This window comes from Geotrypetes seraphini, chromosome 3, assembly GCF_902459505.1.
Source record: "Geotrypetes seraphini chromosome 3, aGeoSer1.1, whole genome shotgun sequence".
NCBI lineage: Eukaryota > Metazoa > Chordata > Amphibia > Gymnophiona > Dermophiidae > Geotrypetes > Geotrypetes seraphini.
Genome location: NC_047086.1, coordinates 67022333 through 67046696, shown reverse-complemented (window position 1 = coordinate 67046696; position 24364 = coordinate 67022333). Strand labels below are relative to the sequence as shown.

Sequence of the window (24364 nt, the reverse complement as noted above, 5' to 3'; positions counted from 1 at the left end):
TGTGTTTTATCAAAGTACTAAGGCTAAGGAACATACGACTACGTAGAACATTTAAACAAAGAGGAGAAAATATATGTTCATTCAATGCATAGTGAACCTCTGGAATTCTTTGCTGGAGGATATAGTAAAAGAAGTTAGGAGAGGTGTGTTTAAAACATGTTTGGAAAAAAAAGTTCCTGGAAGAAAAGTAAAGTACTTTTGGAGTGAAGCTCACTACATCTCTCGGCGTTTTATCATAAGATGTTACACAATAAACAAGGTTATTGATTTATATTACTAATTTCAAAGCATTGTTAAGCACCTTTTGGACTCCTGGGGGAGGCATATTGCCATAACACAATTCGTGTGGAGTCCCATGTTAGATTAGATGACTCTTTGTATGTACTTTATTGGTTGCAATTAAAGTGTGGTTCCTTTGAAGACCAGGCTGTCTGCTACTTCTTTGTAATCCACTATGACCATCAGATATAGTAAGCTGTACATTTATTAACCACAAATTTGATCACCTCACTCATCCTATTTTCAGACAATTCATGAATATGTTAAACAGAATAAGTCCTCGTACAGACCTTAAGGCACTCCACTTTTTTATGAGGACAACTGACCACTTAGTCCTACTCTGTTTCCTGTCTTTTAGCAGCTTAGAGATTGTGTTTTTAAACCTGTAAATATGGTAGTTTGTATTGAGGATATCCATTGCTGCATACAATCATGCATGGGATGGAGGTTTGGGGGGGGCAGGAGGCAGCTGTGTTAAGGAATATAAGCTTATCTTGCTGTTATGGGAGTCTCTCAGATCAAACATAGACCTGTATTTACAGGGAATGCGAAAGGATGGTAGCAACTTTGTCAGTATGGTTGGCATGAAATGGTCCTTTGTCACAATGAGTCTGTCTGAATAACAAATCTAGCATTATGTGCAGAATGTTTGTGGAGGGACATCATCACCTATATATCATTCTCACCATTGTTATCTTGCTACTGGGGAGCTCTCACATGTGGCACTCCTTTGTAGTATGGGAGGAAATGCGAGGATTTACACATGGCCTATGCCTGTGTGGCCTGGGGAGGGACATGACAGCAACTGTCTCATGTAGCCCTGAAATATGGTAGGCTTCAGAAACCTTTGAATATGTGTACACTCTAATTGTGTGTATATATACAGTGCTCTCCTGCAAATTTGCGGTCTGCGATTCGTGGTCCTGGTCATTCACGGTATTTTCCAACCGCGAATGACCGGGCAGGAGAGAGCAGCCGGAGATGCAGGACACGCAGCTCCTGATTAGTGAGGCTCGACTTTAGTACAGGAAGAGGCGGTCGAAGCATACCGCGAGTGATTTCCTTCATTTGTCGGCGCTCCGGCTGCCCTCTCCTGTCTCCCCTGCTAAAAACTGTATTCATAGTTTTTCAACATTCGCGGGGGTTCCTGAAACGGAATCCCTGCAAATATTGGGGGAGTACTGTATAGTGTGTATATATATTCTAAAATTTATGTACCACTTATAGCCTAAGTGGTTTACATTCAGGTACTCAAGCATTTTCCCCTATCTGTCCCGGAAGTGACGTCAGGGTTTCCCCCCCAACCCCCACTTTAGAGTGCAGTCAGACACCATGGCCATCTTTGGCTGCATGGCGGCAGATTGTAAAGGGCAGTAGTAATGCTAATAGTTCACAGCACAGACATGAGTGTTAGTGATATTTGATTGTCTACTTGACTATAGTATAATTTGTTTTGTTGTGCCCTTAAGAGTCTTCCCTGACCCCGAGGAAGTACACGAAACACATCGGTGAGTGGAGACGTGTCAGCAATGGAACCTACAATGCAAGCTAAGTTTAACTTTTTGAATTTTATAAAATGAAACATTAGGAGAAGTTAAAAGAAAATAGTATATTGCTAGCGAACGTTGGTAGAACAGGACTAATGAGGATTGCAGCCACAAGGTGTTATGTTACACCAGCGGCAATCTGAGGATCCCGTATAAACCTGAGTTCCGCCCTCCTTCCAGCCAGCTTGGATTACTCTCCTGCACGTTGTTTGCTCTCCAGTTTTAATGGGTTCCTGATAAAGGGATATCTTATTTCCGAAAGCGGGCTTGGTTGAACCCTGCCTGAAGAATAATTTTTGGGAATCAGTCTTCTGTTGGACTTTCCTTTTTGGAAGGATTTTGTCTACTCTCTAATCCAAGCTAAGTCTGAGTTTAATTCCTTTTGGAATTGGCTGGGGGGTTCTCAGAGTGGTATTTTTGTTTTAATTAATTTTTTGCTTTGATTATCTGCTAGTATGAATTAGTAATCTTTCACTGCACTATTTTTCACTGTTTTGGTTGGGCACACGTGAGATATCCAGTGATGGTGTGCAGGTAGGGGCTTGCTGCCTCTGCCTTGGTGTGCTAAGCGCTGGAGGTTCTTCTCCCCTCGCTAATTCTTCACACTGAGGATATCCCGTTTCAATATTATAATATAATTATTTATGCATAGGATTATTCATTAAGGGTTTGTTACCCATTTTATTCTTTAAAGCCAGAATACCACTCTCAGAACTCGTTGACTATACTGCCTTTCAGTTGGTCTCTTTTGTAAGCTCCTCTGGCAGTTCTCTTTTTGGAGTATCTTTTTGCCTTAGGTGATGGGGGCACATTAATCTCTGGGTGATTAAGGGGGTGATATCTCAAGTTGAGAATTGCTCAGTAGGAACACTTTTCTTTCTAACTCCCAGACTTCCCAGGTAGGAAGTCTAAATGCTGACATCTACCTTTTTGGACACAGACATGTATTTCTCTTCTGAAATGGGAAACAGATGTCTATATTTTGGGCCCACTCTAGTCCTGCCCAAAACACACCCAGACCTTACCCATTTAGATGTTCTTCAGTTTTACAAATTCCATGATCCAACTTTGAAAAATTGAGGTTTAGATAATGGACATCTAAACACTCAAAAGTGCTTCTAAAATACATACTTTAGGCTCCTAAATTAGGAGCTCAGCTTTTTTTGAATATTACTACAACTACAACTATTTATTATAGTATTTTTAAAGCGCTACCAGAAGCACGCAGTGCTGTACATTAAACACGCAAGAGATGGTTCCTGCTTGAAAAAGCTTACAATCTAATTATGACAGACATAGAGAACAAAGGTGAATTTATACATGATACTTGGGTGGGAATTACAAGGGACTTAAGATGTGGAGGGGGTAGGGTAGTAAGAGGGAATGACAACAGATATGTGTGCTTTACAAGAAGGCAGGGTAGGACTTAAATGCAGCTTCAAAAATGTAGGCTTTCAGCCTGGACTTGAAGACTGTCAGAGATAGAGCTCGATGCACTGAGTCAGACAAGTTGTTCCAGGCATATGGCACAGCAAGATAGAAGGGACGGAGTTGGGAGTTGGAAATAGAGAAGAGTACTGACAAGAGAGAGATCTGACGGAGTTGCCGGGGCGGAGTATAGGAAGAGACAAGAGAGGAGAGATATTGAGTGGCTGCAGAATGAATACACGTGTAGGTCAGTAAGAGGAGTTTGAACTGTATGCAGAAACAAACAGGGAGCCAGTGAAGCGACTTGAAGAGAAGGGTAATGTGAGCATAATGACACTGGCAGAATACAAGGCATGCAGCAGAACTGAAGAGGAGAGAGCTGGCTTAGCGGAAGACCCGTAAGAAGCAAGTTGCAGTAGTCCAGGTAAGAGGTGAAGAGAGGGTGGATGAGGGTCTTGGAGGCATGCTCAGAAAGGCTGGATTTTAGCAATGTTGTAGAGAAAGAATCAACAAGTTTTGGTGGTCTGTTGGATATGCGAAGAGAATGAAAGAGATGAGTCAAAAATGACTCTGACGTTGTGAGCCGATGAGAGCGTTATCCACCGAAATAGAGAATGGAGGAAGGGCAGAGGTAGGTTTAGGAGGAAAGATATGGAGTTCAGTCTTGGTCATATTTAATTTTAGATGACGGTGAGACATTCAGGTGGCGATGTTAGACAGGCAAGGTGATATTCAGACCTGGATATCCATAGAAATTTCAGGTATCGAGAGGTATATTTGTGAGTCATCAGCACAGAGGTGGTATTGGAAGCCATGGAAAGAGATTAGGGTACCAAGGGAAGAAAAGAAGAGGTCCTAGGACAGGGTCCTGAGGCACATCAATTGATATTGGGTCTAGCCATTATATCTCCACCAGTTTTCATCATTATACATTTTTGTATTATCATTCCTCATATAATTTTATAATAAATAGAAAATCAAAACTTCCTTCTCCTTTACCATAAAACAATGGCAATAAAGCTATTTTTTTCATGTAAGAAAGCATACAGGTATTGCACAATAAACTTTAAAAAGCATATGATATCACATAAATCCTCAAAAGTTCATGAACTAAGCGATGCTTGTGCCACTTTGGAATTAGTTTTCTTGTTCAAAGCTTTGCAGATGAAGTTACCCGCGTCCATCACTTTGTATAGATTCACTCCCTACAGTGAAAAAAAGAAAATGTTATATTTACTACATTAAGAACCTAACACTTTGGCCTTATTCTCAGTTTACAGAAAAAATCTTTATGCAAAATGTTCTCTTTTATATTCAAACAAAAAAGTAAGGAGATAGGAACAAGTTCATTATATGTATCATGTCTTTTTTTTTTTTTCCTTGAAAGCTTTCTTTATATTGATTATGCAGAAAATATATAAATGCATAACACTTTTTACTCATAGAAATGTATGAAAGCAATAAGAAAAACTCTTCTTCCTGCTTTTCCCTTTGCATCTAAAGTATTTTTAGATACATAATCGGGCACCAAAATATCTAGTGGATTGTATTCTACCATATGAATCATATACGTTGTGTTCTGCAAATCATGCCAATTTATGTATCCCGACTGTGCAACAATTGAGGCTGAAATTGTCTAGAGTCAGAATGTTTTCTTGTATGGGTCCTCAAGAGTAGAATAGTCCTCCTCAATATAGTGTATATGTCGACAGATAAGTTTAGGTAATTTCAAAAAATTGTTGAAAAGACATCTCTTTTGTATGATGAAATATATGAGCTGAACCATTTTTTGATTTGCGTACATAGGCTTGGGTTGCCTATTCTTTGAGATTTTATGCAGCTTGCTTTCATTACTGTGTATGTGTTGAAATTTTTGTGATTATTGTTATGTATGTGTTTTGATTATTGGCTTGCACCAGTCTGTGATTTCGTTCAGAAACAGCCTGTTTGGCACAGAATAATGAATAACATTAGGTGTTTATAAAATTTGGATGAAAATATGGGCATTTGTTTTCATTTTAAGAAATAATTTTCAAGTAATTTATTATTAATAAAGGAAAACAGCAATTTAAATAGGTGAATAAAGAAGATTAATAATAATAATAATAATAATTTTATTCTTATATACCGCCAAAGCCATGAAAGTTCGAGGCGGTTTACAACAAGAAGCGCTGGACAATCAGCGAAGAGGTCACAATTCAAAGTCATCAATACCATCTTTCATAATGGAAGAATAGAAAGCTATATAGTTCTTAAGGTTACTGGTTGAATTAGCAGAGCTATAAAATTCTTAGTTTACAAATCGATTGAACAAACTCATTTTTACCAATTTTCTAAAATTGAAGTAGGTTGAGGAGTGCGTGATAACGTTACTCAGCCAATCGTTCCATTTGCCTGCCTGGAATACAAGGGTTCTGGCCAGGAATCTTTTGTAGTGGCAGTGGCATTAGGAAGGTGGTTGGTAGCCTATGATGTCATCAGGAGCGTATAAAGTTTTACACAAGAAAATCCTTAACTGGGGATACTGCTCCAAAGTCTGAGGCATATCACCGCTCTTATGGTCTGAGTTTCACAGTTTTAAACAAACTGCCATACAGAGTTTTGTTCTGGAGAAAGTGATTATGTGCTATATAGTTTTGATTATGTATGTGCCATGTTGTAACCCACCTTGGGAAAGGTGGGATATAAATAAAGATAAAAGATAAAGGTAAAAGAACTAAGGATCTCTTCTTTTGGTTCAATGTTTTCTTGAATTCTGCTGCTGATTTTACAACTACTGGGAAGCTGCTCCATCATCCACTGCTCCTTCTATGAAGAAATATTTCCTTAGTTATTCCTAAATCTATACATTTTGGGGCAGATTCTGTATAGGATGCCAGACTCAGTAGCCACCTAAGCAGCTGCTGAGAATCACACACTAGCGTCCTATACAGAATCACATCTGCCCTTCTGCCTAACCGTCACAATTCTCTAACCGGCGCCCATGTCACAGGCACCAGTTAGATAATCGCGTTGCGATCAGCTGATTGCAGCAAAGAATCCCCCTGCCATGATCAGCTGAGCGGCTGCAGCAGGGACCCCCCGTGAAGTTCCCAGCAGGAGGGATGCCCACTCTCTCCTGCCACCACCCCGACTCCCCCAAGAATGTCCACAGCAGGAGGGATACCCATTCCCTACTGTCGCTAACCCCCCCGTACCCCCTCAAAAATGTCTGAGGCAGGAGGGATGCCCACTCCCTCCTGCCACCACCCTCTGGAACCACCGCCAACCCCCAGAATTCCTCTCGCCACCCTCCTATGGCTAACCCCTCCCCGAGACACCTACTTCTACCCCCAACTACCTACCCCCAACCCCCTTGTACCTGTAAGTAGAAAGTCCAGCCAGAGGGTTGCACACACTCTCCAGCCAGCAGGACTGCCACCCAAAATGATGGGCCTTCCCCTTCCCGGTGCATTATAAAGCTCTGATTGGCTCAGATACTTAAGGCCCCTCCCATAGGAGAGGCCTTAGGCACCTGGGCCAACCAGGGTCTTAGGTCTCCTTCCCAGAGTATTCTTGGATGCAGTGGGAAACAATTGAAGCCTTAGGCCCCTCCCAGGTGCATCCCAGAATGCACTGGAAAAGGGAAGGCCCGCCATTTTAGGGTGGCAGGCCTGCCAGCAGGAGGGTGAGAGCAGCCCTCTGGCTAGACTTTCTATTTACAGGTATGGGGGTAGGGGTTGTCGGGGAGGGGGGGGGGGGTCAGCTTTACGGGGGTGATGGGGATGGGGTGGCGGTGATTCTGAGGGGGTGGTAGTAGGAGGGAAGGCGCATCCCTCCTGCTGCAGACATTCCCAGGAGGGAGGGGGTTTGGGGGTGGTGGCAAGAGGAAGTGGGCATCCCTCCTGCCAGGGAACTTTGACAGGGTGGTTCCCTGCTGCAGACGCTTAGCTGATCGCTGCAGAGTAATTCCCTTGCTGCGATCAGCTCAGCAGCTGTGTCTATTTGAAGTGCAGGCCAGAATTTTGCTGGTCTACATTTCAGGCGTCTATTGTAGCCCTAGGGAAATGCCTAGGGCTGCTTAAGATCGCCCAAGGCCACTTTCAGGGGAAACTACACCCATGCCCAGCCTTGGGTGAATTTAAATGTCCCAATGCGTCTCCTTCAACCGAGACAAATGCGGCGGCTTGCCTGAGGTTTATTTTTTTAAAACGTGTGTCCTGATTGGCTGCTAGACAGCGGTAGGATGCCTACCATTGCCTATAACTGGGATGCTTGATACAGAATCTGCCCCTTTGAGCTTAAAGTAATGCTCTCATTCTGGAACTTCTTTTCCACTGATGTCACAAGGGCAGTATCAGTGAATATTTGAGGCTAAATCAAGATAAGGAAGCTGCCAGGGCTTATGCAGGTCCCAGCTGATATTCATCCAAGACCTGCATAAGAAACCTTTGCAGGCCCCGGCTGAATATTTTCAGGGACCTGTTGCAGTTGTTCTCTGCTCCTTTGAATCACCACTCCGTTCCTTGTGACCCCAATCCTCCCTCTTTCCCACCCTGTATGTAGGTAAAAGCTGACTGAACCTTTCCCTGCTCAACCCAACCCCTTGTAGGCCCTTCCCTGCTTACCTGTTAAATGCTTTCTGATCCAGATGGGTCTTATGAGAAGTAGCAATTGCCACTCACTCCAGCCTGTCAAGGCGGATACTGCAAAATAGCTAGTGACCTTTAGAAGAAGTCTTGTAATACTAGTATTTAACAGGTACTAGTATTTAACATGGTGGCCAATAGGATTAGGCGGGGATTTTGGTAGGCTCCTACCTATGCCTAGGATGGGAGGGAGTGGGATTAGGGTCATGGGGGAGGAAGGGTTGCAGAAAAGTGATACCATAATCCAGAAGCTAATGGGGCACCACTGTACTCTGAAGGTCAATCGGCAATGCGTACAGATTTGTACATGCAACTTTGCTCGCATTATACAGAATCAGGCCCAAAGTAACTGAACAACTAGACTACTGTATATTATATACTCAAGAATAATTAATGCTGACTTTTGTAAAGTTGTGGTAAAGGTTTCTACCATGGGCCGGTGAGGTAAATGCTCCGACACTTATAGAATTCCTATGAGCATCAGAGCATTTACTTGGTAGAAGCCTCTACCACAAAGATGTCTTTTGAAACACAGATCTCAGATTTGATAAAACAAATAATTAAATCTCAAATCAAATTAAAAATAACTTACTGTATCGATTCCTAAACCATTAAGCATATAAAGCACATCTTCTGTGGCTACATTTCCTGTAGCACCTTTAGCATAGGGACAACCACCTAGTCCAGCAACGGCAGAATCCACAACACTTACTCCCATCTGGAAAAAAAAAATAAAGAAATAGTCATTTTAATCTTGTGTTACGTACATATGGTGGTCAATTTTCATGCTTTTGGCTAGATGTAACAAAGACTACTGTGTTAATGCGCCAAACCAAATGCAAATGTAGAATTAGAAAATAGGTCCCACTACATAAAATGGAGCCCATAGTAAAAAAAAAAAAGTTTGTAAATTTGTGCTAACATGCAGAAACATGATAATACATTTTAGTAAATCTAGCTCCATGTGTTTAAAGACAAAATCTTTGGTTACTGTTTACCCCTAGAATTTGCACTAGTTGTCAAAGTGAAAGCATGCACAAACTTTTGATTAGAAGTTTGCCACGGACAACTGTGAATAACTGCATTTGCCATAGAAAGTTGGGGATAACTGTACTTGCCATTTGTGGGAGTAATTTTATAAAGCACGTTCGCACGTAAAGAATGCTTTGAGTGTAGAATGGAATTTTTATAATATTTTGTGACCACATGCTTGCACATAAGTACATGCATGGAAAATGTATACCTACTTTCACATGATCTGTAGGTAGGCCTTCTCAGTGGTATGACATGGGTGAAGTGGATGTACTGCTGCATCTCTCTCTCACACACACACACACATTTTATAAACTGCTGTATCTCTCTCACACACATTTTACAAAATGCTCACGTGTTTGTGTGTAGGGTACATAAGAGATGCCATACTGTGATATAACAAAGGTCCACAAAGCACCAGTACCCTGTTTCTAACAGTGGCCAAATCAGGTTGCAAATATCTGATAAGATCTCAAAGAGTAAAATTATACAAATTTACTTCATAGCAGGTATAAAGTTCAGTTGTTATTTGAGTTCTATTGATGCTGGAACTGTTAGGATATTTTATTTAAAGGCATTAAAGCACTTATGTTGTTTTGACCTATCTCAGCCTGGGTGTATAAATTCTGATTTTTTAACATTCTTTTTAAAATACATATGCTTTGATATTGGTCTATTGACCACATGGTGGCACTGCAACATTGATTTCAAAAATATTTTGATTTTGATTGAACATTTTCAAACAGACGGGTATAGAAGAATATAAAGTGGTAATAGTAAAGTTTATGTTATCCAGGAAAAAGGATGAATACAGAGCAATGTCCACACTGTCTGTAAGAATTGCAGGCCTACAGATGCATTGTACTCATGAGCCTGCAAATATCAAAGGGGAACTATCTGGGATTTCTCTTGAGAATTCCTGACAAGGCAGAACCATGCATACAAATGTTCCCACAGGATCTGCAGAGAAAATACAATTTGATTCTCATTTTAAAATTGCCCAAGGAAGACTTGCTCACAGATTTGCACCATTTTCTGCAAGTACCGTATTTTTTGCTCCATAAGACACACCTGACCATAAGACGCACCCTAAATTTAGAGGAGGAAAACAAGAAAAAAAAACCATTCTGAACCAAATTCTCCCTGCCAGGCTCTGCATCCAACCCCACACTCTTTGCCAGGCTCTGCACCCTGTCCCCCCTCTGGTGGTCTAGTGGTAGGCTGGGAGAGGGCAATGACGCCACCATTTAGAAACAGTAGTTAGCCCAAGCGGGAGCGCGTAAAGCTTGCTCTTCACTTCCGTGCTCCTGACCTGCATAGGAGAGCCATCTAACAAGGGAGGGATACCACTGGACCACCAGGCTGTTTAAAAAAGGTACCAACGATGACAACGGCGGCGGCGGTGCTTGGGGGTGTTTTGAAAAGGTGCGGCAGCAGTGCTGAGAGGCAGAAGGGGGTGTTTTGAAAAGGTGCGGCAGCAGTGCTGAGAGGGGTGTTTTGAAAAGGTGCAGCGGGAGGGTGTTTTACAATGCTAAGGGGGAGTACAAATTTTGTATCTTCACTACACTTTTGGGTGGAAAAAAAGTGCGTCTTATGGAGCAAAAAATACGGTACATTTTACAGTCACGATGCAAGTAACATACAACAACACAGTAATTGAAGGCAGATAAAGACTCAGATGTTCCTTCCTGTCTGCTCAATAAGGGAGCAGCAACCCACCACTGTGTGGGCCCCAGTCACCGATGCTTAAACACTGGTTGTCATTTCTCCAAGACAACTATATTGGCAGCCAAACATGATGGGAATGATATGTGATTACAATTAAGATTCTAAGTATTGCTGACAGTATTCAGCTTACCAGTCAAGTTTCTTCCACTCCCACCTGAGCTGCATATCACCCTTACTTGCAGCATGTGACAACAAAGTCATCTACAAAACATTGGAGTTGCTGAACTTCAGCTGTCTTTTGTCATTTGCAGGACACACTGCAAAAATCTGTCTGGCATTGTCCTTAGTTCCTCCATGCTGGATTTCATGAATCTCCTTTCAATATTTTGTGATTTGCAGAATACATAGTAACATAGTAATGACGGCAGATAAAGACCCGAATGGTCCATCCAGTCTGCCCAACCTGATTCAATTTAAATTTTTTATTTTATTTTTTTAAATAAATACAGATCATAGAAGTCTTTGGCCCTAGTTTCCACTACTCATATCTAGCACCACACCTTAGCACCACACCTTAACAGCCATGTTGTGTTTCCATCCTCTTTCTACTTAGGTCTCCTCTCTGTCTATCCCATACCTTTTTTTTAATTCACTCACCGTTTTTGACTCTACCACCTCTCCTGGAAGGGTGTTCCAAGCATCCAGTACCCTCTCTTTGAAAAAGTATTTCCTGATATTACTCTTAGGTCTACTTCCCTGCAGCCTCCATTCATGTCCTCTAATTCTACCTCCCAAACATCACTGGAAGAGGTTTGTTGCATATTAATATACATATTCAAGTCCTTCAGTGTGTTCTCATACATCTTATGAAACAAACCCTATACCATTTTTGTCACCTTCCTCTGAACTGCCTCAAGTCTTTGTATGTCCTTGAAGAGATGAGATTGGATGTTTTAGGAAAAAAATTCTCAAAAAATCCAGTAGAGAAAATGACCATTTTTGAAACAGCAAAACGTCTATCTTTTATTTTCCAAAATGACCATTTCTAGTTGTGTTCACCCTTGGTGTGTCTATATTTTTTGATCATTAAAAAAAAAAAAGGTTCAAAAGAAAATGCACACAAACAAAGCATTGAGACGTAGAAACAGCCAGCATTCTTAGCAAACCGGCCACACAAACAGCTCAGCAGAGCAGAGAGGCACAGAGACACAGTGAACATTACATAAAAAGTCACCATAACCCACTTATATTGTATGGCGAACCCTCCAAAACCCACCCAAAACTTACTGTGCCCACCTGTACACCACCACAATAGCTTTTATGTCTGCAGGTGTCATCTTTACGTAGGTACAATAGGTGGGTTTTGATGAGCTCAACAAACAATATAAGCAGGTTATGGTGAGACTTTTTGTGTGATGTTCACTGCAGTACCCTTTAGAGTGCTCCTCTGCTATACTAAGCTGCATGTGTGACCATCTGAAGCTGTAATACAGGCTGGTGTGTACTGCTTCTTTCACATCTTTGAGCAGTATAAGTGGGTCAGTGACCACTGGAGGTCATGCCTTAATCCCTCCAGTGGTCTTTTGATCAGTTTGGGCACCTTTTTTGGTCTTTATTCATTTTAAAACAGGTCTAGCTCCAAATGTCTAAATGATGCCCTGAACGTTTTGTTAAATATTGATAGATCAGCAATTTCATGATTGGGTTCTTTAAGTATCCTAGGGTATATACTTCTGCTGCTTGATACTGGAACTCCAGGGCTTACCTCTGGTTAAATCAAAGGGATGGATGTGAGTAGGCAGGAGAGAGGGTTGAGTTACATAGAAACATAGAACATAACGGCAGAAAAGAGCCACGGCCCATCTAGTCTGCCCACACTAATGGCCCACTCCCTAACTACCTCCATGAAGAGATCCCACATGCCAATCCCATTTTTTCTTAAAATCTGGTACGCTGCTGGCCTCAATTACCTATTGTGGAAGATTATTCCAGCGATCAACCACCCTTTCAGTGAAGAAATATTTTCTGATGTCGCCATGAAATTTCCCACCCCTGATTTTCAAAGGATGCCCTCTTGTTGCTGTGGGTCCTTTAAGGAAAAATAGATCCTCTTCCACCTCGACAGATGGGAGGACTTTATCTTGTGGGAGGGGCTTCATGATGGTTGGCTGGGAAGATCAGATGGGGGTGGGGCATGGTTGTTGAAAGAGGGAGGTCTAAGTAAGAAAAGCAACCAGTCAAGAGGGAGGATTGAAGTGGGGTTAGTTGAAGAATTTGAATGACTAGAGCAAGGGGGAAAGGTTGGGGTTAGGGTTATGGCCATGCTATCCGTTTACCAGTAGTAAGATTGCACTTAGCACTTCCTCTTGAGGTGGTGGTAACTGCAGTAACACTACTAGTAGTCGTGACAACAAGTGAGTGATATCAACTTGAACATTAGCTGTCACCACTGCACTTACTTATACACCCATCTATGTTATGCCTGGCTCCTCACCCCTACCCACATTAAGCAGCTAAAGTGAGTGTGCTCCTGAGCTGCTTGTCTTAACATACAGTAGATATTAATGCAGGTCTGTGCTAATAATTATTGCACGATAAAACCTACACTAGCTTCTTAATGCAGTTTAGTAAGAGAGCCTCATTAGTTCTGTCATATCATACTGGGAAAAAAATTGGTTACTCTTTCTTTTGGATGGTCAAAACACTGAACAAAGTCACAAATCACAAGGCATTGAAACAATTAAAAATAATCTTTTCATGTCTTGCATCTTGAGCAATATGTAAGTATATATCCATCATTTGACATGTTTAGGAAATGAGAACTGCATTCTCCATTCAAATGCCAACAAGTTATTTACAGCTGGATCTGGAGAGTTAATATTCATCCTCCCAAAGTATAAAGCCAAATGTTTTTCAGAAGCACCAAAGATTAACAGATTACAATGTTTTCCACATGTCTAGTTTACTGTCAAGAGAATAGTAAAAGTATTTCCAGCTTCTGTACCTCAGCCAGATGTAAACAGATCTTGTAGTAAAGTAAAACTGATAAAATAACCTTCTTGTGACCACAACATTCTTTTATCAAAGATGAATTTGAATGTCCCAAAACTAAATGAGTCTATATCTTTTTTCCTATTTCTTTGTACATATGTAAAATTGATGGCATGATTCAATTACTGCACTTCAGTAGTAAATTCTATGATTTTTCACAGACTATGTAAATTATTTGCTGTCATAAGAAATTTTATCTACTGTATTTTTCGCTCCATAAGACGCACCTGACCATAAGACACATCCTAGATTTAGAGGAGGAAAATAAGAAAAACACATTCTGAACCAAATTTTCCCTGCCAGGCTCTGCACCCAACCCCGTACTCCTTGCCAAGCTTTGCACCCTGTCCCCCCTCCCTGCCAGGCTCTGTACCCTGTCCCCCCTCTGGTGGTCTAGTGGTAGGCCGGGACAGGGCACAGGGCAAACAGGGACAGGGTAGACAGGCCTAGTGGCTGGCAGGTAGGTAGGGACAGGACACTGTCACAAGCCCGAGCCCAAGGCCGGCCTTGTGCCAGGGAAGAATGATAAAAAACCTCTCCTGAAACTAGTCAGGGCTAACCATGTTGTCCCTGTTAGGCAAGAACAAGAACAGGAAGCACAGGCTGTATTGAGACCTAATGCAGAACACAGCCTGGTGAAAACTGGTAGGGCCCTTTTAAATCCTCCATTTTGTGGAAAGCTGGCTAAGCAGGGGAAAAGGCAACCACAGCTGAAAGAAGTTCAGCCCCGGAGTAGGGCTGGGTGTGGTACAGCAGCTTGGCAGCATTTAGAGAGCTGGCTGACCAAGAGGAAGGGAGACAGAGGAGAAGCTCTCAGGTGGAAGGAGCCTCCAGGTCCCCCTGAGACAAGGGACATTGAAATGCTGGACACAGAACCAGAAGATACAACCCTGGTAAATCCTGAAGGTGAAGCTATGGATTGCAGCACTTTACCAGAGGTGGGACTATTTGAAGAAATGGAAATTAATTAAGTTGGAATTGGTTTTTTCTTTTTCCTAAGTTTTTGTTGAATGTTTCCATTTCTATTGAGCATAAGGATTTTTCCTAAAGTCTGCTAATTAATGGAGTGTATGCTAGCCCCCAGGTGTGCTTGTATGAGAAGTTTTTTTCTTGCTTACCAAGAGGGCTGCTGTGGAAGGAACTTCAGCAAGTTCTTTTCAGAAAGTGTGAATATCCTGGAAGTTTGAGACAGGATTTACACAGTACCATGGTGAATAATTTGCAGATTTCTTTTCTATTGATAACAAGGAACCCTTTAACAAATCTGCCAATCTTTGTTATTGCATTTAATGAGGCAGCACTGCACAGTGCAGTGCACTATGCATAGTTGGCCTATTGACCAATAAGACTCTGGTAGAGTCAAGGACTATCAAGAAACTCTGTTACACATGGGACATTGATAAAGAACTTTGAGACAGATATCCAGATCAGGCTGGTTACTATCATATTATGTTGTTCTTCATAATTTTGCCAAAGACCTTTGGAATACATTTTCTTTTGATGCATTTTTTTTGGACTTGCCAGTTGAACAATAAATTTGATTTTTGTTATTTCATTAATTACCTGTGTGAGGCCATCCTGTTTATACACATAGGATAAGTTTATGCACAACAGGGACTTCCTCCATCTTGAGGAAGCACGCTGGGGAGAATATTGGAAGCGTGGGCCGGTTACTGCGAGCCTTGAGGGCCGGCCACGCTACAACACGCAGGCAGGCCTCCCTCTCAGGCAGGGAGGCAGGCCTCCCCCCTCCCAAGCAGCTCCCCCAGACAGGCAGGCCTCTCTCTCCCAGGCAGGCAGATAGTCCTCGTCCCTCCCAGGCAGCCCCCCAGGTAAACAGGCCTCCCCCTTCCTAGGCAGCCACCCCAGGCAAGCAAGCCTCCCCCCCTCCCAGGCAGGCCTCCCTCTCCAGGCCTCCCCGCAGGCAGGCAGGCCCAGCCTCTCCATGCTCCCTTCCTATTTTTAATTCGGCAGGGCAGGCCCAGCCCACCATTACTTTTTTTTCATTCCGTCGCCTTCCCTCGCTAGACACAGCTGCCTGCCTGGTCCCCGCAAGCAGTGATGGCTGACGTGGCTCGAGTCCTCTTCTTTTTTCTTGCAGCACATAGGGCTGACTGCCTGTTCCCGCACCACTCTGCATCCCCTTCAATTTGTCCCTCTGTTCTCTCTCCACCACCATATCTAACATTTCTCCCTCATTCTTCTCTTCCCCATGCATCTCTATCTCAATCCTCTCTCTCTCTGTGCCCAACAATTTTTCTCTTTTTTCCTTTCCCCATGTGCACCATATTTTCCTTCTCACTCATGCCCAACAATTCTCTCACAAGCCTTCCCTCTGATATCAGCTCTAACACTGGAGGGAAGGCTTCCAGGTTAGCCGCATGCAATGTGCAAAAGCCGCTGCTTGCGATGTGTCCCTGTGTGGCTGAAGGCCAGAAGGATCAGCCCTGAAGGAGGTATCTGGGATCTCTTGCTAACCTGGAAAGCTTCTTTCTGACATTAGCTCTGACATCAGAAGGAAGCCTTTTCGGGTCGGCTTCAGTGGAGTGGGGAATGCAGGAAGGAGGGCATGGGATCTCTGGTGGTGGCGGCGCATTGGTGGAGAGGGGTGAGTAGGCAGGAAAGAGGGCATGGGATCCCTAGTGGCGGCGATTAAGGAGGAAGGAGGGTGGGAGACCCACGCAGTGCCGTGTACCCCCAACAAGAGGCTCACATACTCCTAAGGGTACACATATTGTGTGTTGAGAAACTCTGCTATACACTAATAGTTAGCTTGCTGAATTATTGTGGACACAATGGTTCTGATGTAATAAAGCAAGGGTTAAAATGTACACTTAATATTATTAGCATCTCTTAAAGGGGGCCTCCAAGTGGTGCTTCAAATCTCTTTTGGGTAGTAGCTCACAACCTCCTATCCTGAATCATAGACCTTTCCCCCCCAGGGGCTTAGTTATCCATTGGGTCAGTGGCCTAGATAACTATCTCCCTATTCTACCATGCTGCTAAGAGGTCAGGTTTTGCCATTTTCATGATGGCAGCACCAAAGAAGAAATGAGTGGGGATCAATCTTGACCCCCTTCTAGAATGGATGCTATTGAGTGAATGACTGCTAACCCACAATATTTTTTACAGATTAGTAGAGTGGCCCCTTAGTCAGTTGAGGCCAGGTTCTATAAAAGGCACCTAGTGACACCTACATTGTAAGCGCTGCTCAGCATGGTTGTCAATCAACCGCTAGGCGCTGTTTATAGAATCCCACTTAATGGTGCCTAGGTGTGCTCAGACATCACTAGGCATCCAGGAGGTAGGCACCGATATATTAAGTCAGGTTTTACCAGACCTAATTTACTGGCACCTAACTTGGATGCCTAGTGACGCCTAAATCAACCATGCCTATTCTCCACCTCTAAACATGCCTACTTTTCAGGTTGGCATTGTTACACGTTGTACGGTGTCAGAAGGTGCTCATCTCAAGAATCTGCTACCTACATTTCTGTGCCCAATCTGCTGAATGCCTTTGGCTAAAATCCCATGCCCTTGCTGACTTCATGCATTTCAAATTCTTCCTGACCACCTTCCAGTCTGCTCTTTCACTTGTCAAAAAAAGACTATTGCATCCATTTCATAAACTCTCTTAGCTCCAACTCTCACTGTCTTTTGTCACATTGAACTCTCTCCTCAAGGTACCATTACTTCCCCTTCACTTTCTCCTCAGACTATGGCTGAGTACATCTGTGACAAGGTTCACAAGATTAATTTTGAGTTCTCAACCAAGTCACCTTTACCTCTTCTTCCCACACTCCATTCTCTCAACCTTCCTTCAACCTCTGCCACCTTTTCTGAAATCACTGAAGAAGAAAATGCTCAATTTCTTTCCTCTTTCAAACTCTCTATCTGATAACATTAGATGGCCACCTGTCCTTGTCCACCTGCATTTCTCAAGTAGTCTCCACTTCCTTCTACTACCTCTGCCAACTAAGAAGGATCAAATCCTACATCTCCACACCTGACCTGGTCCAATTCCTCTACGCCTATGTCCTCTCCAGGATGGATTACTGCAACTCCCTATTTAATGGAGTAGCCAAAAAAAGATCTCAAGCGCCTCCAGCGGGTACAAAATGCAGCAATCCGCCTCCTGCACAGCCTCAACTACCACGACCCCATCTCCCCAGACCTCCATGAAGAGCACTGGCTTCCGATTAACCAATGCTGCGCATTCAAGGCCCTGGTAATAGCACACAAAAGAATTTACACCTCCACTCCAGCCTACATAGAGTCCAAACTAACCCTATACACCCCCACTCGCCCCCTCTGCTCGGAAATGGAGAAACGCCTATGCATCCCCCCAGGAAGGTCTCTCCTGTCAGAAACCGCCCGCAAACGCTCATACAGCCACTTCATCCCCCAACTCTGGAACCAACTCCCCCCGCAACTCAGATCACAGAACTCATTGATGACCTTCCAGAAAGCGGTAAAGACCCTCCTCTTCAACTAAAACGACAACTGCAATCCACCTTTAAACTCCCCCTTCCTTCTCCCCCCTTCCTCAACCCCTACTTAAATTACTGTATAGTCCTCTCTTAACCTGAACTTAAACTGCTATATAGTCCATTCTTAACCTGTATTTAATTTGCTGTATAATCCCCGTACTTGAACTACTGTATAATCTTTGTACTGTCCAAATATACTCCACTGTGAATGTTTGCTTGTAGGCCATTCTGAGCTACTGGGAGAACGGGATAAAAATAGAAATAAATAAAAAAATAAAATAAATAAATACTCAGATCATATTCCCATTTACTCAGCATTATTTCTCCTACTGTCAACCCTTCTACCTGTCATATCCTCAATCTTTCACTTTCCACTGCAACTGTTCTTGATGCATTCAAACTTGATGTTACACCATTCCTCAAAAAAAAATTAAAAAACCCTTTCATTGGACTTTACTTGCCTTTCCAAATATCATCGCGTCTCCCCCTTCCCTTTTTTATCCAAGCTACTTGAATGCGCCATTGTCTTGATTTTCTTTTATCTCAAGATATTCTTGATCCAATACAATCCAGATTTTACCCCCTATATTCAATTGAAACAGTCTTTGCTAAAGTTTCCAATGACCTATCCCTGGCCAGATCCAAAAGTCTCTATTTTATCCTTATCCTTTTTGCTCTATCAGTTTCTTTTGATGCTGTTGATCATCACCTATTCCTTGAAAGTCTGTCATCACTTAGATTTTGGGATTCTGTTCTATTTGTTTTCATCTTATTTCTCAAAGAAACATGATGGAAAATACAGGAAAAATGACCCATCCAGTCTACCTATCTGCAGTAACCATTATCTCTTCCTCTCTCTATGAGATCCCATGTGTCTACTCCACACTTTCTTGAATTCAGACACAGTCTCTGTCACTACCACCTCTTCTGGAGACTGTTCCATGCATCTACCACCCTTTCTGTAAAAAAATTATTTCCTTAGATTACCGTACTCCTGAGCCTATCACCTCTTAACTTCATCCTATGCCCTCATTCCAGAGCTTCCTTTCAAATAAGAGACTCAACTCGTGCGCATTTATGCCATATGGGTATTTAAACATCTCTATCATATCTCCCTTCTCCCACTTTTCCTCCAAAGTATACATATTGAGACCTTTAAGTCTGTCCCCATATGCCTTAATGATGAAGACCACACACCATTTTAGTAGCCTTCCTCTGGACTGACTCCATCCTTTTCATATCTTTTTGAAGGTGCAGTCTCCTTTACTTTATAACATTTATATGACTACATTAAAGAATCTCAATTTAGCTGCTTCTGAAACAATTTTTACATATGCGGATTATATTTTTATTCTATTAGAAGTAGATCCAAAACTGAGCAACTTTGATCTAAATATAAATTATTGTATTTCCAGACTTCAAATGTGGGCTACCTCTGTTCAAATGAAACTTAATGCAACCATAACAAAATTATTAAGGTTTGGCCCAAAAAATGAACAGTTACCCTCTCTCTGTAACTTTAAATTCTGGAGAATCTTTGAAAATTGCTGGGATCTCTTGGTGCCCCCCTGGTGATTGACATAGGCTACCACAGTAACATTGTCTGAAAAGACTCACCAAATCAAATTAGCAAATTCTGGAGAAAATTCCATACTAGGTAGCACTGTGTCTCCTGAAGAGGTCTCCAGCTTGCGTCTCTTTGGCTCCTCAGTCTCTGCATTTAGGACAACCACAATTTTGAGGCTCCAAAAGAAATATAGCCTCAACCAATGGGCTTCCCAGTCATTCCTCAGCCCTAGAGAACAAAGGGTAAGCTAAGCCAACTACTCTGGCCCCCTCTTCACATGCTGCATGGCATGTGGCGCAAAGGCGCTCTTTGGGTACCCATCTGGCATAAACCTGACATGAATTAGGTTCATAAGAGCCTGAAGACATTATCCCCATCAATTTTGAGGCAAAATGAAATGATTTGGAGCTTCTGGAGAACTTTGAAAAAACAAATCTGGAAATCCAAGATGGCTGCCATGGCAGCATTTTGGTGCAAAGAAACAGCTCTAAAACACTAAAATAAAATGAAAAAATTAGCTATTTTAGGATTTTAAAGGTGCGGGGAACATCAGGGAACAGGCAGAAATCTTTAAATCTAACATTTACAGATCCCCTGATTTTCCTCTTAGGCTGTAACAGTTTTACTTACTATGACCTGTGCTGACAATGAGCTGCAGCCTGTCTCTGCTCTAAAGGTAGCTGGATGTAGGAGAAGAAATCACTGCCTCAAACTGAATGTCCTGACTGAGCCTCCAACCCCCATGGATGCGAAAATGGTGGAAGGTAAAATGCAGCTGGCACCTTGCAAGACCCTACTGAACCTCCAACAGATGCCTAACAGCTTCCACTTAAGTCTCTGCGATGCAGTAGGCAAGCAATGCTACAAGGGGAATGGTCCCGAGCTCCAAAAATGCTTCTGCAGGCCAACCAACAGATACCACAAGGGATTGGTCTTGTCAGCTGCAGACCTCAGTCTGTTTCTCCTCTTTGCAAGCAGAGCTTTACCCTCGACAAGGGGAGCTCTTAGTACTGAAATGAAGCAAAAAGACCGTGAAAAGACCAAAAAAGACTCCTTCAGGCTCATGTGCAAAAGGAAAAAAACTGAAGAAGCAGAGCTCTTTGGTGAAGTAGGAGGGATTCAAAAGCCAGAATGGATTCCTTGTGATCGAGGGCATTGGATATTACTCGTCCACTCAGAATGACACACCTATTGCACTAGAATATGTATTAGTGCCCACTAATGCAGTAACTCATTTTAGTAAATCTGGCTCTTAATATCCTTCTAGTCATTCAAAACCTTCCTGAAGACAAGTTTTTGCTGCTATAGCCTCATTGTCTTGCATCTTAATCATGCCTGGTAAAATCATTACCAACTAACCCAGATGTTCATCTATTTTATCAGATGGACTTGATTATATTTTCAGGATGAAAACCCCCACACACTGTAATCTATAGTAGTTAAATGAACTGTATGATGAAAAATCACATGTACCACCCCTATATGTACATATATGCTCATTCTGCAACTTATATTACTGTCATTGTAAAGGAATTTTGAATCCCTCATGATAAATATTTGAACCTAATTGAGATTCACTCTTGCATAAAATTTCCTGAGCTGTTTTTTAATTCTCACTGAAAGGGTTGCAAATTTTTATAATTTTTTTTTTTTTACTATTTCTTTTTTTTTTCACTGACAGTAATTTAAAGAATATTTCTATACCAGTCTGTATCCAGTTCCATTAGTCTTTATTAAAGTATGAAAACACTGATTTTATAATCAATTAAGTTTTCAATTTCATCCAAATGAAATATTATTTGGTAAGTAACTTTAATGTTGCATATTTTTTTAAAGAGCCATGTTGAGAGAGTAGGCACATTCAATACAGGCCTTTATTTTGTTCTTACATTAATATCTAACATTTTGTTTCCAAAAGGAACAATCATCAGGGTTTGCAGAATTCAGCAAATACTACTGTACACCCAGGGATTTAAGGAATCCCAAACACACAGGCTTATTTACTGGTTTGGTTATACTGCAGAGACATGGAGTTATTTATTTTTTACTTTTGGTCTTTGTACTATGTTTGAACTTAAACTATTCAATCTGCAAAACCCCTTCTCCATGTTAAAACCATCTGGAGTGTTTTCATCTTACATATTTTTTTATCGGTTTACAGTACTCCCCCGATATTCATGGGGGTTCCTTTCCAGGAACCCCCGCAAATTTCGATAGACCATGAATATGGTTTTTCGCCTGTCAAAAGGTAGGAGAGGGCAGCTGGAGCGTTGACAAGTGAAGAAAATCACTCACGGTATGCTCTGACTGCCTCTTCCTGTTACTAAAATAAGGCAACACCAATCAGGAGCTGCTTTGACACGCAGCTCCTGATGGGTGTAGCCCGACTTTAGTACAGGAAGAGGCGGTCAGAGAATACCGCAAATTAGTGAGTCCACGAACCGTGAACTCGTGGGGGAACACTGTATACCCTTTTGTTTATATCACTTTGCAATACCTATGACTTTTTAAAGACTAAAGCATTTTTAGTTACACAGATGATGTAAATAAATGTTAATAATAATACTTTAAACAGAAAACAGGTGCAAGGGCTTATTCAGGCCTTATCGTACAAAAGTACACAGGGTCCTTACTTGGCATTGTTTGTCTAATGTCTCATTGCCCCATTCATCCCCTTGATAGAAGATAGGGAGCAGAGCCAGCAGGGCTAAATCCTCGCAGCAGGGATTTTTTTCATACCAAGTTGGTCAAAGGAGTATTGGGGCAGCAAAGCTAAGCTAGCAACCCAGTTTCCTACATAGGCCAGTCAACCATTGCCCCCACCATCTTCTTTTACCTAGCCAAGTTTTCTATCAGATTCTTGAGGGTGCTAGCAGTCTTATAGGCTGCACAGTTCTTGTTTGACATGGGTCTCTAAGATCTAGAGACCAATTACATAACTGTGCACCATAATGTAAGCTGCACCTTGAACACTATTTCTATAATAGCATCTGGGTGCCAATATGCTGTTTATAGAACATACACTGAATACTTTCTCATTTTAAACACATTTTTTTGTGGAACATTAAAAGGTAGGTATATATCTACAGGGCAGGATTTACCAATAGGCCAAGTAGGCACATGCCTAGGGCCCAAAATAGTCAGGGGGGCCCGATGAAGGAGGGCATCAACATTGTTTTTTCCAAACAGCGATGGGCCCCCTCCAGCATCGATCAGCAATGCCCCCTCCCCCCCCCCCATCGACGGAAAGTAAGACAAGCAAGTAAGTAAGACAAGCAAGTAAGAAAGGCAACGGGAACTGTAATTGTGCAAGTGGTGCTGCTTGCCCAAAGCTTCCCTCTGACACAGCTTCCTGTTTCCACCTGGGCGCATGGTGGGGTGGGGCGGGGCAAGGGGCCCAGTGTGCTTGAGTGCCTAGGAGCCCTCGACAAATTAATCCTGCCCTGTATATATAGATACACAATTTGCTCAATACAAATTAATATAACTTATACTCATTTACATTTTGTTTCAATATGAGCACAAAAATATCATCCCAACATAGTGCTATGTTTTGCTTCAGCTGCTTTGGGAAAGATATTCACAGACTTGGTCTGGCATTGAATATCTGAGGATACTGATTTGGGTTGATTTATTTAATTTGTTGTAAACAATTTTTATTAGTAACCAAAATAACTTGTTATAGACATTCAGCAGACAATGCAGGTTGGTCAGCCATTTTAAACAAAGAATGATAACTAAACTCTAGACTTTAAAATCATGACTGGAAGAATAAGGAAATACCAAAGGCAGCAAGGATATAGAATTATGCAAATGGAAGTACATAACAAACAAGAGTAATACAAAATATAAGAACATAAGCAGTGCCTCTGCTGGGTCAGACCAGGGGTCCATCATGCCCAACAGTCCACTGACCAGGTCCAGGACCTGTCTAGTAACCTTCTATCTATACTCTTATATCCCCTTTTCCTTCAGGATATTGTCCAATCCCTTCTTGAACTCCAATATCGTATCCTATCACGCCATCACGTATGTCCTATCACGCCATCTGGAAGCGCATTCCAGGTGTCCACCACCCGTTGGGTGAAGAACTTCCTAAAATTGGTTCTGAATCTGTCTTTTCAACTTTTCCGAAAGTCCTCTCGTTCTTGTAGTTTTCGAAAGCTTGAAGAATCTGTCCCTCTCCACTTTCTCTATGCCCTTCATGATTTTGTAAGTCTCTATCATATCCCTTCAAAGTCTCCTCTTCTCCAGGGAAAAGAGCCCCAGTTTCTCCAATCTTTCAGCGTATGAAAGGTTTTCTATACCTTTTATCAAATGTGTTGCTCTCTTCTGAACCCTCTCGAGTATCGCCATATCCTTCTTTAGGTACGGCAACCAATATTGGACGCAGTACTCCAGATGTGGGCGCACCATCGCTCGATACAACGGCAAGATAACTTCTTTCATTCTGGTTGTAATACCTTTCTTGATAATACCTAGCATTCTATTCGCTTTCTTAGCGGCCGCTGCACACTGTGCCGACGGCTTCATGGTCTTGTCCACTATTACCCCCAAATCCCTTTCTTGGGTACTCTCACTCAGCAACAGCCCTCCCATCGTGTAGCTGTACCTAGGGTTTCTGTTTCCTACATGCAAGACTTTACATTTCTCTACATTAAACTTCATCTGCCA

At 42.2% G+C, this 24364-nt stretch overlaps 1 protein-coding gene across 3 annotated transcripts in view; it reads right to left on the bottom strand.

Moving 5' to 3' along the window:
- Nucleotides 1-1478: 1478 nt before the first annotated feature.
- Nucleotides 1479-24364, bottom strand: part of HMGCLL1 (3-hydroxymethyl-3-methylglutaryl-CoA lyase like 1) — a 143865-nt gene continuing 120979 nt past the window's right edge. For all 3 annotated transcript variants that reach the window (XM_033939884.1, XM_033939882.1, XM_033939883.1), the window contains 2 exons: nt 8475-8600; nt 1479-4459 (listed from right to left, as the gene is read on the bottom strand). In XM_033939884.1, the coding sequence (XP_033795775.1) occupies nt 4358-4459; nt 8475-8600 (228 nt within the window). In that variant the 3' untranslated portion in view covers nt 1479-4357. The remainder of the gene's footprint in view (nt 4460-8474; nt 8601-24364) is intronic.